Genomic DNA, 20,448 nt, shown 5'->3' with positions numbered 1-20,448 from the left:
ATTAGTGCTTGTCATGGTTTGTGTGCTAATAGGGTCAAGTATGGTACTTGGAAACAGTCATGTTCCATAATATTAGAATCTTCGGTTAACAAAAAAAAGACATTGGCTTGGCCTGCTGCATCTTGAGGATGGTAATGTGTTAACAGTTGTCTCCCTTGATCAAGTCAACAGAAGGAAGGTGGGGAATTACCCATAAGGCCATACTAATTTGTTTCCTTGTTTTACGGATTGTCTCTTTGTTGACTAAGATCACTATGGTCGTAACTCCCATTCTTTAACATTGACTTACGACAGTGATAGTGCTCAGATGACTTTGTTCACAAAGATCACTAAGATTACTATTTCCACAAAGTAATCTTTGTGGTAAGAGGGCTGTAACTAAGAGGGCTGCATTCTTCAACATTGATTTGTGATAGTCATAGTGCTAAGATCACTTAGCAATCTTAGCGCTAAGGTGATCGTAAGTCCCATACTTTAACACAGGCTTAAGATCATTGTAGCCCCTGATATCGCTTTGGAGGAACGAGGCCCAGAGCACGAATTCTCAAAGTGTTAGTACTGCTATGACTGGCTTAGATGATGTTAAAGTATGTGAGTATCAGCTGCCATTGAGCTGTGAACACTGGGTGAAACAGGGATTATCTCACCTTACATTAAAATACAAGCTTCTGATTGGGAAAGGAGGCTACAATTATTTTCCATGTAGCCCGCTCACGTAACCCACTGAGAAATCAATCAGAACACACAGCAGGTAAATTGCTTATCTCTCATGAGTATCATTGACCTCATATCAACCGATGTTTATCCAAATTCATTTGGTAAATATGGTAAAGGGAAGTTACTTGGTTCGTTTGTGTTGTCTGCTGGATATAAAAAAATATCTGAATCAAAGCGACACGGACAAATTTAGACATATATTCCAGGTCGGTATGAATGAATTTTGGTGAGATAAATTTGTTGTTAACCGATCCCTCAGGGCACATGGTGTGATGTACCCTGTGTGATGTACCCTGTGTGTGTACCCTGACGGCTCTGGAGTGAGTGAGTGAGTATGGTTTTACGCCGCTTTTAGCAATATTCCAGCAATATCAAGGCGGGGGACACCGGAAATGGGCTTCACACATTGTACCCATGTCGGGAATCGAACCCGGATCTTCAGCGTGATGAGCGAATGCTTTAACCACTAGGCTACCCGACTGCCCCTGTCGGCTCTGGATAGGTTTAGGTTGCGTGGGAAAGGTTGTAGTAGATTGTCTGTGCATGGATGAAGGCAAGGCTCATTTACGTTTTGCGTTATCATTTATTTAGATTTTGAAAAGGTGAACTCATCATCTGAAACTGAGAGCAACATCAAAAGTGTGGCAGATACATTACTGGTGTATATTTGATGAGTAGATTTTTGAACAGACAATCTAGATTTGATGAATAGTCAGACAGTGTATGTTTGATAAATAGATGGTATATGTTTGAATAGACAGTGTATGTTTGAGTAGACAGTGTACATGTGATGAATAGTCAGACCGTATATTTGAGTAATAGACAGTGTATGTTTGATTTGAAATGTTTAATGTTTGATGAACATGATGAATACTCAGACACAGTATATTTGATGAGTACACAGTGGTGAAAAAGGAGAAAATATTCAGTAAGGGGCATTTCTTGTTGTCGGCTAAATATAAAAGGGACACAGGTGGTCCAGTTGTTGTGTCTCTAGTCTATGCCATGATCCATTGGTCCTGTGTGTGAATCCCAGGTTTAGCCTGATAATGATGCTTGGTTTGTCAGAACCATACTCTGCTGATGGATTTCACTGAGGCCTATAAACTGCTAAACTCTATGAATTATGGTCCACCAACATTAAGCTGATGTGACTGAATGTTGTTTAAGGCAGTGTATTTGAACATATTTATTACAAAATACCATCCATGGGTATCAGGGATGTCACGATAAATCGAACTATCAATATATTGCTATTGGTAAGCACTTAAAGTCAATAAATCGATTGTTAAATCAGTTTCCGATCAATAGTATCGATTTCAGTTAGGAATATCGATAGTTTCGATTGTAATTACCATATCAATAAAATACAATTCAAATTTGTTTTTCTTTTGATCATGAGTGGTAGTAATTTACACATGGTGATGTGGAAGTTTCTCTTTCTTACATTATTAGGGTAAAGAAAAAACAAATCCATCATATCATAAACTTTACTTTTTATTTGTTGTCATGATTATCACATTCAAAGGAAACATCAGTTCCAAGGTTTAATTCAACTCTAAAATCCATCTAAAATGATACACTGAAAACTATCGATATTTATCGCAACAGTTGCTTGCAATACCAATAGTTATCGCAATAGTTTCTTTCAATATCAATAGTTATTGCAATAGTGATTTCCAGACCAATAGTCACTCCTAATGGGTAGTGAGGTCTTTCTGTACTGGCACTTCTCGTGCTGGGAGTCTGTGACACTGTTGGTATAGGCCATATTGTCAGTTGTAGCAGTATTACCAGGGGTACAGGTGGTTATATGCATCCCTTATTATGTTTAGAGGCGGTATAAAACCTAACGAGGGTTGCATATTACCGCATGTACCCCACGTGACTACTACAACAAATTATTCTTACTGACATGTTTTAATCTGCAATTGTAAAATAAGCTACAGATTCAAAATAGTTAGAAAACAGCTGTTTGATTGAGCTGAGGTTAACTTGTGCTATGTCACGTGAGTGACGTGACGTTCATTCACTCTGAAAAAGTGTGCAACTTTTTGTTTTGAAGCAGGGTATAAGGGATGAATTCTCCCGCTCCCTGCACAGCCTGTCTTCTTCGTGGCGGGGTATAAGAGATTTATTCTCCCACAAATATATTTCCCTCCCGGACTGATACATAGTATATTATCAAGATCTCATCATTCTTTCATGGAGGTGTACGTGTAACCAGGTTAAAGTTGCATGCTCTAATCCCTGTAGATAGTCCTCTCATTCATCATGTAACCATGGTAACAGACATTTCATAACAATAACAATTATAACAAAACAGGCATGAATCCTCTTAAGAGAGGTTCTCACTCCGGGCCATCAGCAGTGATTTCTCTAAGTTCTTCAAGCATTTCATTCTGAAATAGACCCGTGAAGATTCCGGGGTAGAGTAGGTCTTCAGCACCCCATGCTTGCCGAAAATGGTGACTATGCTTGTCGTAAAAGGCGACTAACGGGATGGGGTGGTCAGGCTCGCTGACTTGGTTGATACATGTCATCGATCCCAATTGTGTGGATCGATGCTCATGATGTCAGTCACTTGATTGTCTGGTCCAGACTCGATTATTTACAGACTGCTGTCATATAGCTGGAATATTGCTGAGTGCGGCATTAAACAACAAACCAACCAACCAACCAAAATCATTCTGAAATAAATGTCTACAGCTAGCATGAACTGATTGTCTGGTTATGTATGTCCATTTTTAGGTATTGGAGGTAAAACAGCATCCAGGCACCTGGAATTTGTGATGTTCTGTTTGTAGCATTCGCTAGTTCTACGATTAAATTCCAGCGGTATCAGGTGGTGTTAGTCCTGTGGGTACTGTGTTTGCTTGCAGGACATAAGGCTTAGTTTTTTATACCCCGACACAAAGTGGAAGGGGGATTGAGGAATAGGTGCTGTCTGTACGTCCTTCTGTCCGTCCCTCTGTCAGGTTTCGTTTCCGGAGCAGAACTCAAAAACATGAGAGATATCTTAACCAAACTGGGCACATAGATAGGTCTAGTGGTGAACTGGTGCCTTTTGATAGTTTGGGATTTAAAAAAAAAGAAATGTTTTCGAGTTTCCATGGCAACTACTTTGACTCAGACTGAAAATGGCGATAGTGCTTGTTAAGGAACAGATCTTGAAAACTGTACAATATTTCTTCACCAAACTTGGCGCATAAATAGGTCTAGAAGTAAACTGGTGCCTTTTGATATGTTCAGATCTTCAAAACCATAAATATTTTTTATCTTGGACACAACCGGACATGTCACATTCGGAGGGGGGTGTGGGGGTATGAGTATTTCATCCTTGTTATTTATGCACTCGTATTGTATTACATGAACTCTTTGTGCCTGCCTCCCACTCTCTCCCCCACCCCCCTGCAGTACAGAGACATTAACGCTGATGTATCTGGCTTATTGCACTAGCTACCAAGCAAGGAGAGAGTTGTCAGAGCTGGCCCCCTTAATGAAATGTCACACGATATAGAACAGAAACTGCAAATCACTTTAGCCATGTTAGCCATGCACCGCCTGCTTGTCAATACTGCACCGCAGTTTGCCATTTTCAATGTGTTAGCTTCACATACAGGTCTATTATGCACTTTTAATTGGATATGTAAGTTTTTCCATTTCAGTGTTATCAATAAGTTGTTATAAATGCTTATATGTACTGATCGCATGACATATTGTCGGTCATCTGATTGTCTGACCTTTATCTGTCCAAACATGTCTAAAAATTATGAAAATTACTTTCAATAAATATTTCAACAAGTTTTTAAAACTCTAGAATGATAATGACAAGAAGCATAAGTTGTACTTCAGTACATCATGTACACTAGATAAACATGATAAAAATGCAAAGGTACTTTTTTATCCTTTTTCTCAGAATGTGCTGAATATATTTTCACCAAATGTCCTAAAGTGATGTTCATTTTTATTAGTCAGCATAAATGTGAAGCACAATAAATCATACAATCATACTTTTCAAAATATGAAGGAAAATATTAAAATTTAATTTTAAGACAGCATATAGCCAATATAAGGACAATACATTATCTTAAAGGTCAAGGAGACTTTATAAACATGGCAAAAGCTGCTCGTGAAAATGGTTTCAAATTGCCTTAAACATTTTAAGGCAGTAAATTTGGATGCAGACTAATGTCAAGAACAGGATCCCTCCAGAAAATGATTGATATTTCAATGGGAAACTTTCATGAATTATTTTTAGGAAGTGATGTTTCTTTTGCAGTTAAGTATAGACACGTATTACGTCATAGATATTAGCAACAGTAATGAATCAGTGACATAGGTGCACAGCTCGTTCAGGATGGCAGACAGTCAATGTAAAATACAATGGGGAATAGCATCTTATAAGTAATGGTAATTAAGACTCTAGACATATACATCTACAAGCTAATTAGCCTTTGTTCATTCAGATAAAGGTTTTCCAAAATTTGTCACTATTACAACTGTACCAAAAAAACAACATGAGTTATATTTCTGTATCTTACGCATTTGTGCTTCCGAGATGATGTGACCTACAAGTGTGTTTTTTATTCATTAGTACTATCATTAGTTCCATCTCACTTAAAAAGGATTTTATCACGCTTCAGATGCAGTAACTTTCCAATAGCAGTAAATACTGGAAGATACCATGTTACACCATATGAAGAAAGACTCTGCCCTCTCTGTCTATCTAAAAATAAGTACTTTATTGAAAATGAATATCATGTATTATTAATTTGTGAATCCTACAGCTCCCTTCGTAATGCACTTTTGATAAATGTATTACCTCTAACCTTCAGCATAACTTTATCTCTATTATTTCCTCAGATGCATATGATACCTTATATAAAATATCTATTTTTCTTACCAAAGCTCATCAACTAAGGGTAAATAGTCAATAATCCACTGCAAATAATTGAAAAAAAAAATAATAAAAAAAATTAAAAAAATTTAAATAATATAAATTTTCCCAGTTTGTAAATATGTCATTTTGCACAGGCTTTATGTATTCCTGCATATGTATGTAATTTGGGCCAGTGGCCTTTTATTCAATAAATTGTCTGTCTGTCTGTCTAATATGGACATTAAATTAAAAAATATAAATGTTTCACCACCCACATTAAATTTATGACAGATGTGTTTTTGAAATAGATGACTTGTATAATTTACATTGAGAGGGTTTTGTGAATACAATTTAATTAAGAATTCTGCAGAATGTACGGAAATTTGACCTTGGGAACTTATTATTTATAATCTGGAAGAAAGAATGGGAAGGAAGATCAATATAGTCCCAACTTTTGGAGGGTTTAATTGCTACATTTGACATTTGCTTTTGAATGCAATACTGTTGAATACTTGATGTTGTTTTGGATGATAGGTTTACAGTAGACTTCAAGGAACAATGGAAATAATGAAAAATTAATTTGGTTAATAGATTTCACATTGGCTGGAGATTGAGAATAGTAATCATAGATTAGCTGTCAATACAGCTGCAATACTGGTGAGTGAGGCATTTAACAACAGACAAACAAACATGGATTTGCAACACTATTTTTGTTTTATTTTCAGTATGAAATTACACGGAGTACCATATTCGACGTAATAAGCGCCCTGCTCTAATAAGCGCCCACGGCGATATTTGCTAATATAATAGCTAGTGAACAATCCCAATAAGCACCCCTTCCGATTGATCAATGTACACAACACTTATTTATTTGCGTATAATACGACTAGTTTGTTACATGCACCCTTAATTTTGGGCATTTAAATTCTGGAAAGATGTATCTCTGGTATTAAACATTTCAGTGTGTCAGCATAAACCACGAAATTTATCTTTCAACTCTGTCTTTTTCACCAAAATAATATTCTAATAAGAGCCCCCTATTTCTAATTTTGAGAGCGCCCTGGGCGCTTATTACGTCGAATACGGTATATGGGGTTTCAAGGGTTTACATGATCATGATGATGCAGAAATGTCCATCCAGTACACACAATTGTATAGAATGGACACAGAAAAAAGTGTATTTCGGCCCGAGGGACACACAATAATATTCAGTGTACCCAATTCTTTAAACTGATCCGGTGGTCAGACACGCTGACTTGGTTGATGCATGTCATCAATCCCAATTGCGTGGATCGATGCTCATGTTGTCAATCACTGGATTGTCTGGTCCAGACTCGATTATTTACAGACCGCCGTCATATAGCTGGAATATTGCTGAGTGCGGCGTTAAACAACAAACCAAACCAAAATTGTCTTCCTATCAAGTTAACCATAGTTTGAGACAAGCAGACAGTAAAATGTAAAACCACAGTGCCATTAACATTTCTTCAGGTAATATATTGAACTAGATGTACAATGCACCACATCCATTTTTTTGCACCAGCTGAGTCTGGTTGCATGCAACCCTTTGATTACTTCTTTCGTCAGAATTATCAGGACAATGTAATCGTTGTTTTCAGACTGAATTATTAATCACTAATTTTTCTCTCTTTTCCCTCAGGAAAGTAGTTATGGCTGTAAGAGTGTTTTGCATGTCACGTTACTTACGACAGAATGGGTGAATTAATTATTATTCAGCTTAAACCTGTGGTTGATGTTGTCGGTGTTGAGATTGCTATGTTAGTCTTCTCTGTGGAAAGGGATAACTTGGTTGTGTAAGGAAGATGGTATTTAACACTGTTGTAGGTTGTTGTCTGTTTATTTTCCAGCAATATTATGGATTTGAATTTTCAGATTTTATGTAAAACATTTCGCCAAAATCCCTTTCACTTGAACAGGTTTGCTGAAGTCACATGATGTATTAGAAAGATTTTTCAAGTTTATTATACAAGGATGTGCTGTTGGAATTATGTGTCTGAGTACATATTATCAGGGTCAACTCACACCATGGAGATAGGGATACTGGACCCAAGAGGCTGTTTCGTTTGTCGCACTCAGCAATTTTCCAGGTATATGACAGCGGTCTGTAAATAATTGAGTCCAGACCAGTGATTGACGTCATGGGCATCGATCTACGCAATTGGGATACGATGATATGCATCAACTAAGTCAGCGAGTCTGACCACCCATTCCTGTTAGTTGCCTCTTACTACAAGTTGCCTCTTTTGGCAAGCATGGGTTTCTGAAGACTTATTCAAACCCGGATCCCCAAGAGGCTGTTAATTATCTATATATTTCAGGATAATGTCAAGGAAACTATGGAGACTGGGTTGGTAAAAGGTCTCCAGCAGCATATTCTTGTCATAGTTGACGACTAAATGGATCGGGTGGTCAGGCTTCATGTCATTGTGTGTCCTTGTACCCTGCCAATGTGGGACATTGCTCATACTATCAGTCATTGGTTTGTCAGGTCCAGACGTGATTATTTACATGCTGCCATCATATAGCTGGAACACTATCAAGTGCAGTGTTAAACAACAAACGGACAAATATATCGGGGAGTTGTTTCGAGTTGATAATTTTGCCTACTGATTTATCAGTTCCAGTTATCATGACTTCTAGGCTGACTTGATATGGTTGTAATGTTTGGTTGTAAACTCCATTCATTTACTCACTCACTCACTCACTCACTCACTCACTCACTCACTCCAGAGAGAAGACCGAGCTTCTGTTTAACCAGCTGAAGAGGGAGCTGTTCAATGCCGCTAACACAATGGAGGAGCTGAACAGCCTCCTCATTGAACTCAAGGCAGCCACAGAGAAGAACTTTTCTCTCAAGAAACTCTTCTGGAGGGTGAGTTTGAGTGTTGTCAGGGTTCTGCTGCACATAAAATATTGAGTCCTATGCACATACACATTTAGAATGGGCGCATGTAATTTACATTCAAGTCCTGGGGGATACAAAGAAGTATGGCTGGTTTTTTTCATTAAAACGAATCAAAATTGTAGATTGCATGCCACATGTAGCTGACATTCTATTCTGGTAGGAAATACAAAGTGTTTACTAAGAGCAGCGTTCCCATTTACCGGTAATTACCAGTTTTTTACCCATGAAATTAGTCTTGGACCGGTAATTCATGTGATTGTCAGTCCCTGTGGACCGGCAAATAAAGTACCTTATAAATCTTTGTTGTTGTACAAAATACATTTTTCAAACAAAGTCAGCTTGTCTATTACCACCATTTGTAGCGACTTCATCTCAAAATATTTTTTAAAAAAAAGAGAAAAAATTGTGACTGAAGTTTGTGTGAATGACATATAGATCTAACTAAGTTACTTCAGAGATGACAACTTTGTGTGAACATGAGGTTGAAAGAAATAAAAGCAAATAATTTGCATACGTTTTTTTTTGGTTGTTTTTTAAAGTTGGGACTGGCAAAAATTAGGGGGTACTGGTAATTTTTAGCATTGTTTAGAGTTGCCAGTCCATAAGGACTGGCAGTTTCAAAAGCCATCGGGAACCCTGCTGAGAGATCCGTGGACTTTGAAAAAGATAGATCCCTAGTAGTTGTGCATGGTTAGGCAAGACATCCAGATGTGTTCATAAGGCCTGTAACATATTTTATTCAAAGTCTGAATAGGACAAAGTATAAAATATTGGTCATTTTGTGTCTCCAAATTTGTCAAATACAGTGAAATCTTGTCAATTGTAATTGCTTGTGGTCTTACTGTGTCATGTCATAGTTCAAGATAAGTGGAGTGCCAGTATTAGGCCATAGCGGTAGTGACGATGACATGTTCTTATGTACAAATATATTGAGTTTGTAAAATTTATTTCCAAATATATGTTTTTTTTGTCAGGACAGATCAAATAGTAACAATGATGAGATTGATTGTGAGTCCTCATGTTTTTTTCTGATCTCTGGCTTCGTGCTTGACATGCTTGAAGACCACTTTGTTTTTTCAACGCTTAGAGGACTGAAGATGAATTTGCCTGATCTGGATTCATTATGGGTGTTTTCGTGATGTCATGGCCACTCAGCTTGATAACATTGATTAGGATGATTATGATGAACACACAATGCCATTTAGCAATCATTAGCATACAAAGTCAGCCATCTAACCCACTCAGCCACCGAGGCTTCCATGATTATGATGTTGATATTAATGTTGACTCTATTGCTGCTGCTGCTGCTGCTGATGATGATGATGATGATGTTGCTGATGTTGATCCTGGCATGTGAATGCTTGCTTGCTTGCTTGTCCAGAACTCGGACCTCTTCCTGTTCATGGTGCGCCACCTCCAGAAATATCTACCCAAGTCCCCTAGCAACCTGTCCACTGATGAGGGGCGGTCGGCTCGAGCTGATGAGTTTGAGTGAGTAGTGATTAAGAAAATAGTACCAGTCAAAGTGTTTTTTCTTTAAATGTCATCATGTAATATTTTTAGTAGCTGGAGTATGCAGACATGTAAATAGTACATGGATCATAGTTTTCTGTGAGACTTTCTGATTTATTATTCCCTGTGATGGAATAAAATGACTTTTTTGGAAGATATTCATTCTAATATAGCTCAAAGATTATGTCATGGAGAACTCATGAGAATTCCTCTTCCGGTATATAAATTTGAGTGATTTCTCCGACTTAAACAATATTATGGTTGATATATAATTTTGCATTATGACCTGCAGATCCGTCACTTTTGCTTGTATGAAATCCGCATTCTGAATGACCAATGAATTCCTGGCTCAGAATCAACTGCTACAACAATAGCATGACATCGCCATAATGGTTTAACTGGTTTTTAACTATATGGGCCTGATTATTAATTTTGTATGAGTCAGCTTTCTAACTTCCAATATTAAGTCACGTCGCGAGTTGTTGGTTGAAGTGCTCATAAAATGTCTGGTGCAGGTTTGTGATTCTGCTGGTGGAGATCCTCAGCCTCATGTTCCGGGAGACAGAGATCATACAGGGCAGGATACAGACACTCAAGGCTGAGAGGTAACCAAAACACCTGGTACAGATATTGGAAACTTGTTGTTTAGGATAGATCTGGAGTTCTATCCAATGGCTAGGAAAGAACACGCTTGAGTTTACTTTCACAAAATGTCAAACATGTGAGTTAAATTTTAACGTCGCATCGGCAGTATTTTAGATATAGCGTGCATGCATGTCGCTATATATGTGCGATAATCTTGTATTCCTGGACAGAATAGATCCCCAGTATTCCATGTTTCTCACACTGTGGAGATTCCTGGACAGAATAGATCCCCAGTAACCCATGTTTCTCACACTGTGGAGATTCCTGGACAGAGTAGATCCCCAGTACCCCATGTTTCTTACACTGTGGAGATTCCTAGACAGAATAGATCCCCAGTACCCCATGTTTCTTACACTGTGGAGATTCCTGGACAGAATAGATCCCCAGTACCCCATGTTTCTCATACTGTGGGGATTTCTAGCCTTGTCTCACTGTGGGATCCTGAGACTAGATATGTCCTGTGTGGTCAATGCTTGTCATTCCTTGTGTTCATGGTATCGCTGTGCGTGCTATGGGCCACTGGTGTGCCTACTCCAGACTATTATCTTGTACATGACATAAAACCCAGTTTCACCTCATCTCACCCGTACCAACTTAATCACAATAATAAGCATGGAATCCAATGTCTTGGATTAATGAAAGGGGGGGTATGTATCTGAGAGATGTTTATCAATTACACGTTTCACCATTGTCCACAGAGGGAAGGCTGTCCTTGACCTCCTGATGGCCTTGACCTGTGTTCCTGACCTGCCAGACAAGCCATTGTCTCCAAAGAAGATCATGAAGTTGGGTATTGGTGACCAGCTGATGGAGCGAGTTTCGGATGAAGATGTGAGTAGAGATCACCATGGTTATGTTCAAACATCCACTTGACAAACAGGAATTTACCTAGGCGAGCCCAGAGACCAGTACTTTGCCCCAAATCTGCAGCAAATGTCAGTAAATATTTCCAAATTGGAATTATAAACCTTCCCACTTCATGTTAGTATAAAGTAATGGCTTTGTGGAGGCTTGTTATAATTATACATTTTCCAATTTGGTCGTCAGTCTCACAGTCACTAAACCATATATTCCCATCCACACATCCGTTACTGTAATGCTATGTCCTAGATGAAGCAAGTCTAGATTTTCCTACAGTTCCAGTCTACCTATTTGCCTGCCAAGGGCACTTAGTTTGGAATCCTAGATAAATCTCTGATAAAACAAGACCCTGCAATATGCTGCATAATTGTTTAACCACCTTGTACTTCATGCAAAACTAACATAAGAAACAAAATTGAGTGGCCGCCTTTTTTGAACCAGTACTAGGCTATTTATGGGGACAGGCGAGGCCCAGTCGTCTAAGGTGCCACGATTCGCTGTGCAGAGTTGTGTCCCTTGGGTATGCCAGAAACCTATGATTATGGGTTCGAATCCCGGTTCGCCCCGATTATGTTTCTAGGTTTGTCAGCACCATACCTGTGCTCATGGGTTTCACTGACGTGGTAAAACTTCAGGCTTTCCTCCCACATTAAGATGATATGCTGTGATATAACTGGAATACTGTTAAAAGCGACGTTAAACCCTCACTCACTCACTAGGCTATTTATTATTAGTTTTTAAGACATAACAACCATCTAAGTGTTCTTGTGACCAAGCAGGGAGGTGCAGTGGTTAAAGTGTGAAGTGTGGCGTCCATTCTTGGTGCTTACCATGATATAACTGGAATATTTCTGAAAGCAGAAGGGACGTTGGGGTAGCCTCGTGGTTAAAGCATTGGCTCGTAACGCTCAAGACCCTGGTTCGATTCCCCACATGGGGACAAAGTCCGTTTATGGTGTCTCCCGCCGTGATATTGCTCCATACTCGCTCACTCTGAAGGCGGAATGACTCCATACTAACCCATTGATGTGATCTGTCCGGGGCGTGGGTGGCTGAGTGGACTGAGGTGCTGGAACTTATCCAGGATCCCTGGAATATAGGGCTGGGACGAGTCTGCATTTACTTCCCGGGTACCCACCCCACTATTACCCGACCCTATCCGGGTACCCGCTGTAGGTCTAAGGAAATAGGTACAAAATGTCCGATTGAGCATTTGTTTACCGTAGCACTGGCAAAATGTATTTAGATACATGTATTAAACAGTCTGGTCATGCACACACTGACGTTGACTCATGTTATATCTTTATTCAAAGATATGAAATGTCAGAAGGAATGAGTGCATAGTCAGAAAGAAATGCAAACATTTGTGACTTGTAGTGTAACCATAGAGTTCTAGATATTTTTTGTCATTAAGCAATATATCACTTGACTAACCACGGGTCTGGGTACTCCTGTGGGTACCCGGGTCCTACCAAGTACCCACCCGACCCGAGTACCTGAGTTACCCGTCCCAGCCCTACTGGAGTGTATGTTTCTATTTGCTGAACATTATCCCCAAATATTGATTAACTTGAACTAAATATTGAAAATCATGGAAGAATATATGACATACTTGGGTTGGGATCCGAACCTGCCATTATGGATGGGGCTGCTGGGACGAGGGCTGTGATGAGCATCACCTTATGTTTCAGCTGGCCAGGCTGGGGGATGATCTCACCAAGATGGCCATTAAAGCAGTCTTTGAGTTGTTCCTCATGGCAAGACAAGTAAGTGAAGTTTATCCTTCAGAACTGTAATCAGTCAATCAATTACTTCACATTGCCATATGAGTTGTAACAGACAGAAAGATATTAGTATGGAAGCGTAGTAGGGCCATGGTGAAAATTGTTTTTTGTCTAAGTATCTTCTACGTAGGACTTAGTATCTTCTACGTAGGACTTAGTATCTCCTACGTAGGACTTAGTATCTTCTACGTAGGACTAAGTATCTCCTACATAGCACTTAGTATCTTCTACGTAGGACTAAGTATCTCCTACGTAGGACTTAGTATCTTCTACGTAGGACTAAGTATCTTCTACGTAGGACTAAGTATCTCTTACGTAGGACTTAGTAGTAGGACTTAGTATCTCCTACGTAGGACTTAGTATCTTCTACGTAGGACTAAGTATCTCCTACGTAGACTTAGTATCTTCTACGTAGGACTAAGTATCTCCTACGTAGGACTTAGTATCTTCTACGTAGGACTTAGTATCTTCTACATAGGACTTACTATCTCCTACGTAGGACTTAGTATCTCCTACGTAGGACTTACTTTCTCTTACGTAGGACCTAGCATGGCCTAGAATCACTATTTCCTATGTAGAACTTAGTATCTCCTTAGTCCTACGTAGGATATACTAAGTCCTATGTAGAAGATACTAAGTCCTATGTAGAAGATACTAAGTCCTACGTAGAAGATACTTAGACAAAACAAATTCACCGTGGCCCTACTACGCTTCCGTACATTAGAGATGGCAAAATGTTTTTAACTTTTTACATAAAGTGGGTTCCATTCATCTACTGCAGAGCTCAGATGTTGAATTATATTATGAACTTATATCATTAGAATCGCAGATAGAATATAACCAACACTAGTATGATGTGGAACTGTAACCAATGTTCACTGGTGTCATCAAATCCAAAAGCGTCAGATATTGCTTGGATATTGATCACGGGTTTGTCTGGACCATATTCTAGTTTAAGGGGCTGTTTTCACATAACTGTAATACTGCTGAGTGTTACACTAGACAACGCCTAAACAAACTCCCACCCTTCTGATCGTGTTGTGTGTTGAAACCCCTATAACACTGAGTGTATCCAACAGGCCAACTGGAACCACAGCGAGGGCAACTTCTTCAACATCAGTTGGATGGTGCGAGTCCTGGAGGAGATTCGCACAACAGTGAGTACACAAGAGTCAGATACTTGTATGCATTGTTTTGAAGTGAACAAGGACTTGTATACTTCCAGAATGTACCTTGCTTGTCTCTTTGTGGAGATTCCAGGACAGAATAGACCCTAGTTCCCAATGTTTCTCCTCCTGTGGAGATTCCTAGACGTAAGACCGCCTCCGTGGTCTAGTGGTAGAGCGTCTGCTCGGAGAGCGGAAGGTTGGGGGTTCGATCCATGGCCGCGTTATATCAAAAGACATTAAAAGATTGTACTTGTTGTTACCCTGTCTGGCGCTCGACTTAAAGGGGCTGAAACAAGGACTGGTCGGCTCAGAGTCAGTATACTCTGTCTTAGTGGGTATTCATGTTAAACTGCGGTATGGTATCTCAGTGAACTAGCACCATAAATCTGCATCAGTCTGGACTAGTAAAAGCAGCCACACACACATGTGCATGCACGTCGCTATATAAGTGCAATAATCTTGGACGCAACGTTAAACCCCATTTCACCTCACCTCCTGGACAGACTAAACCCCAGTACCCCATGTTTCCCACACTGTGGAGATTCCTGGACAAAATAGATCCCCAGTACCCCATGTTTCCCACACTGTGGAGATTCCTGGACAGAATAGATCCCCATTTCCCCATGTTTCCCACACTGTGGAGATTCCTGGACAGAATAGATCCCAAGTACCCCATGTTTCCCACACTGTGGAGATTCCTGGACAGAATAGATCCCCAGTACCCCATGTTTCACACACTGTGGAGATTCCTGGACAGAATAGATCCCAAGTACCCCATGTTTCTCATACTGTGGAGATTCCTGGACAGAATAAATCCCCAGTACCCCATGTTTCTCATACTGTGGAGATTCCTGGACAGAATAGACCCCCAATACCCCATGTTTCTCACACTGTGGAGATTCCTGGACAGAATAGACCCCCAGTACCCCATGTTTCTCACACTGTGGAGATTCCTGGACAGAATAGATCCCCAGTACCCCATGTTTCTTACACTGTGGAGATTCCTGGACAGAATAGATCCCAAGTACCCCACGTTTCTCATACTGTGGAGATTCCTGGACAGAATAGACCCCAGTACCCTATGTTTCTTACACTGTGGAGATTCCTGGACAGAATAGACCCCTAGTACCCCACGTTTCTCATACTGTGGAGATTCCTGGACAGAATAGACCCCAGTACCCTATGTTTCTCATACTGTGGGGATTCCTGGACAGAATAGATCCCCAGTACCCCATGTTTCTTACACTGTGGAGATTCCTGGACAGAATAGATCCCCATTTCCCCATGTTTCTTACACTGTGGAGATTCCTGGACAGAATAGATCCCCAGTACCCCATGTTTTTCATACTGTGGGGATTCCTTGTCTTGTCTCACTATGGTATCCTGAGACTAGATATGTCCTGTGTGGTCAATGCTTGTCATTCCTTGTGTTCATGGTATCATTGTGCGTGCTATCCGCCACTGGTGTGCCTACTCCAGACTATTATTTACAGGGTGTGATAACTGAAATATTGCAAAACTGCTAGCTCCCATCGTTATGAAAGATGATCATGTTAGACTGTGACATAATATTTCTGTACCCGGGTTTCGAATCCCGACATGGGTACAATGTGTGAAGCCCATTTCCGGTGTCCCCCGAAGTGATATTGCTGGAATATTGCTAAAAGTGGCGTAAAAGCCATATTCACTCACCAAGGTAAATCTAGCAGTAACAGGCTTTCACTTGGCACTGATAATAGTGTCTAGACCAAGATTTGTGATTGTTCCAACTTGAGGGTCCATCTTTGTTGCACACAAGAACAGTTTAGATGTCAGTTTGAAAACATTTGCTTGATCATTGTCATGTATAGAAAAGTAATGAAACATGAAACAAATCATGCAAGTATGCAGCAGCATATTTTGTATGTATGCATTGGAAAATGAAGAGAATAGTTTGATATAAGTTTTTAAATCTTTTCAGGAAAAGTTTGTGGAGCGAGTGATTGCCCAGATGATGGAATTAATTTCACCAGCCAAATTTGACACGTTGGCTCCAGAGGAAGGTGTCGCCCTCTACCAGCAGTTCTCGTTACTACTGACGTTCCTGGAGTACAGTCCACGCATCACCAAGTTTATCAAGCAGCAGTACCATGAGGAATTCAAGTAGGTCGTACAGAGAATAGGACCCCAGCCAAATTTAGCTTATGTCACAGGGAATTCTGGGTTAGAATAGGACCCCAGCAAAATATGCTTTGTCACGGGGGATTCCAGGTTAGAAAAGGACCTCAGCAAAATATGCTTTTGTCATAGGGGATTTTGGGTTAGAAATTTAGAATAGGACCCCAGGTAAAATATGCTTGTGTCACGGTAGCTTCTTGATTAGAATAGGACTCCAGCAAAATATGCTTGTGTCATTGAGGATTCCAGGTTAGAATAGGACTCCTGAAAAATAGGCTTGTGTCACTGAGGATTCTTGGTTAGAATAGGACTCCTGAAAAATAGGCTTGTGTCACAGGGGATTCCAGGTTAGAATAGGACTCCAGCAATCTATTCTTGTCTTTATGGATCAAATTGTCAGGCTTGGTGACTTGGTGGATTGTGTGTCATTGTCATTGGTGCTAGATGTTGCTCATAGAATCAATGACTGGTTTGACCTAATATTTACAGGCCGCTATATCTGAAATATTGTTGAGTGTGGCATTAAATAACAAACACCAATATACTATATTTGTATATATATGAATGCTACATGTTCAATGCATATTCATTACCTCAGTGTTTCTTCCTGGCATATTTTTCTGAATGCATGATCCGACTGGCTAATAAACGGCAGCGGGGTTGCCTTGTAGTTGAATCATTTCCTATAGTGTGGAACCCATTCTTTTTGTCACCCTGGTCATGATATTTGTGGAAGATTGCATAAAACAATACTCCCTCACTCACTCAGAAGGAAGAACAATTTTTTGTGTTCAGATATTTCATCCAAGTGCCGAAAGTTGCGAGGAAGCTTCCCCCTCAGTACCCAGTGTCCAGCTCTACCAGGAACATCATGGACCAGGTCATAGCCAAGGTGCTCAGTCACAGCCGGTCCTCATCACGCTCACCCAGGTAACAAGACTCACCCATCTCACACTGAACTCCTCGCTCACCCAGGTAACAAGACTCACCCATCTCACACTGAACTCCTAGTTCACCCAGGTAACAAGACTCACCCATCTCACACTGAACTCCTAGCTCACCCAGGTAACAAGACTCACCCATCTCACACTGAACTGCTAGCTCACCCAGGTAACAAGACTCACCCATCTCACACTGAACTCCTAGTTCACCCAGGTAACAAGACTCACCCATCTCACACTGAACTGCTAGCTCACCCAGGTAACAAGACTCACCCGTCTCACACTGAACTCCTCGCTCACCCAGGTAACAACACTCACCCATCTCACACTGAACTGCTAGCTCACCCAGGTAACAAGACTCACCCATCTCACACTGAACTGCTAGCTCACCCAGGTAACACTAATGAACTCCTAGCTCTCCCAAGTAACAAGACTCACCCATCTCAAACTGAACTGCTAGCTCACCCAGGTAACAAGACTCACCCATCTCACACTGAACTGCTAGCTCACCCAGGTAACACTAATGAACTTCAGCTCACCCAGGTAACAAGACTCACCCATCTCACACAGAACTGCTAGCTCACCCAGGTAACACTAATGAACTCCTAGCTCACCCAGGTAACAACAGTCACCCATCTCACACTGAACTGCTAGCTCATCCATGTAACAACCATTATCATAGATGCATTTCAGAATGATATCTGGGTTTTTGTAGTGATCTTGATAAAATACTATCTATCCTGCCTTGGAGGGAAATAAATTAATTCACAATGGCAGATTATAACATGTCAGGTAAGATATATTTGTAGTAGCAGTATCACGAGGGGTACCATATGCATCTCTGGTTAGGTTGTATACCACTCAGCTCAAGCTCGAGGTATAATACCAAACACAGGACGCATAATCCCACATGTACCCCTCATGATACTACCACAACTATCATTGTAGGCCCCTCACATTGAACGTATAATTCCGATCTGAAAAAAAAGATAACTTAAACATTGCGGAAAGGAAAACTCTTAAAACTTTGAAAGCTGACCCATCCATCACCATAGCCCCAGCAGATAAAGGCAGAGCAACTGTCATCATGGACACCAGTGACTTCAATGCCATCACCAGCAACATCCTAGATGACCAGACAACATACCAAGAGCTGAAGAAAGACCCCACCACCCGACTCCAAAGAGAGCATAAAACCCTGCTGAAAGAGCTCCGAGAAAAAAATGAAATTGGCCCAACCCTCCACAAGAAGATGACTGTCCCTCACCCCAAGCCACCCTAGCACTAATTGTAATAAAGAAGTTGTTCATCCATAGAACTTGTCTTACTTCATCACTCCAACTTCTAAATGCCACTGAAAGAAGTCTATAGTTATGCTTTCATGTTTTTTGTAGCACAATGAGCATGCACTAAAGGGTAGATATGGTGCTATAGAAATGTCCCTTGTTAATCTTCTTCTTCTATAACAACATGTCTAGCCATCTAAGAATTCTGTCCATGTTGTCTGCACAGTGTTCATCCTCTTGTGTCTTCTTCTTTCAGGTAGTCCCTGTGTCTGCAACATCTCCATGACAACTCCAGCAGACATCTGTGGCTAATTGTTGACCATCCAGTTCCACAACAAAGTCAATTTACAGTTCCACAACAAAGTCAATTTAGTTCATCTAGGAGGGCATGTGTCAAAGACTTCAAATCCTTCAATTTAATCCGCTACATATCTGGTTGGAATCTGCATCAGATCTCAGATCAGAGGTTGAGGCCTAAAACCCTACCGGTCGCACAGATATCAAAGTTGCCAAACATCAAATATTTGTTGTCTCAAAATCTTTGTTTGAAGTGATATGTTTACTGTGAGTGCAGTGATGCACGTGCCCAATGTATGAACCTCAGTTTTATTTTCTCAGCAAGTTTCCAGTATATTCCTAAACCCATTTCATTCATCTGTAAAACCATCTCGATATCTTGGCAAGAAGGAGAGTATAACGGTTGATTCCCCCACCTTAGACTCGTCCACTTGTCGGAGTCCGTGGGGATCTTGACATGACAGTTTATCGGGTTATCATTTTCAATTTTTGGTACATTTCCTCAGAGACAGATAAATATGTGTTATATCAAGCAATGTTTGAGATATTAATAGTGTTCTTCTAAGAGAAAGTGTGCCTTCACGACTGTCAGTCAGTGTCCTGTGATATTGCATCTTACTGTTGTGCGCAAACTGCCTCAGTTTGTCTGAGGTGACAGTGTAGTATCCTGTCAGGTAGGCTTGTCACCATTGTGCATCTCTGTCATACCCTAGCTGCAACATGAATACCTCAGTACCACCAACACACCATAGTTAATGTGTGTCACAAGTCTGACCCTTGTTAATGTGTTACATGTCACACCAATGTTAATGTGTGTTCTACGTGTTGCCACCCCCAGTCTGACCTGTGTTACATGGGTTGTTGGTAGTGTCCGAGCCCTACCTCAGTAGCTGTGTAGATAAACTTGAAAGTGGAAAAAACAAAAGCATTAATTCAACCTGTGAGCCAAAACCTTTCGAGTCCACAAGACAGAATTTGGCTCTGAATCATCGTTTTCAGATTTTAGTTTTATTATATGGACTATCATTAGCTGAGCTTTCATTACCGAATAGAATTTTACTCGACTCGGGCTTCGGACTTGTGTAGTTTTGCCTTTTATGTTTCCGCTCATGATGCTGGGATGAAAGCGACATGGTCCTAGCTGTATGTTAATGCTTGTACAGACCAAAGGGTTGATGGCCACAACATATTCCTGAACTTCAAGTGAATCATCATCTGTTGTTGGTAAATCCACTGAATGAAGTGTCTGTTGCTAGTAAATCCACAGAATG

The 20,448-nt window shown here is 40.3% G+C and overlaps 1 protein-coding gene across 1 annotated transcript in view; it reads left to right on the top strand.

Annotated features, from left to right (window-relative positions):
* LOC139445948 (uncharacterized protein C12orf56-like) overlaps positions 1–19,277 on the top strand; it is a 47,631-nt gene extending 28,354 nt beyond the window's left edge. Inside the window, exons 5-13 of the mRNA XM_071227197.1 lie at positions 8,351–8,492; positions 9,907–10,016; positions 10,553–10,642; positions 11,381–11,513; positions 13,235–13,309; positions 14,407–14,484; positions 16,457–16,638; positions 17,449–17,583; positions 19,137–19,277. Coding sequence (XP_071083298.1) covers positions 8,351–8,492; positions 9,907–10,016; positions 10,553–10,642; positions 11,381–11,513; positions 13,235–13,309; positions 14,407–14,484; positions 16,457–16,638; positions 17,449–17,583; positions 19,137–19,140 — 949 coding nt within the window. The 3' untranslated portion in view covers positions 19,141–19,277. The remainder of the gene's footprint in view (positions 1–8,350; positions 8,493–9,906; positions 10,017–10,552; positions 10,643–11,380; positions 11,514–13,234; positions 13,310–14,406; positions 14,485–16,456; positions 16,639–17,448; positions 17,584–19,136) is intronic.
* Positions 19,278–20,448: the final 1,171 nt, after the last annotated feature.

Source organism: Haliotis cracherodii, unplaced genomic scaffold (assembly GCF_022045235.1).
Source record: "Haliotis cracherodii isolate W230 unplaced genomic scaffold, xgHalCrac1.p SCAF_6, whole genome shotgun sequence".
Taxonomy (NCBI): Eukaryota; Metazoa; Mollusca; class Gastropoda; order Lepetellida; family Haliotidae; genus Haliotis; species Haliotis cracherodii.
This window is presented reverse-complemented; position numbering and strand designations above follow the sequence as displayed.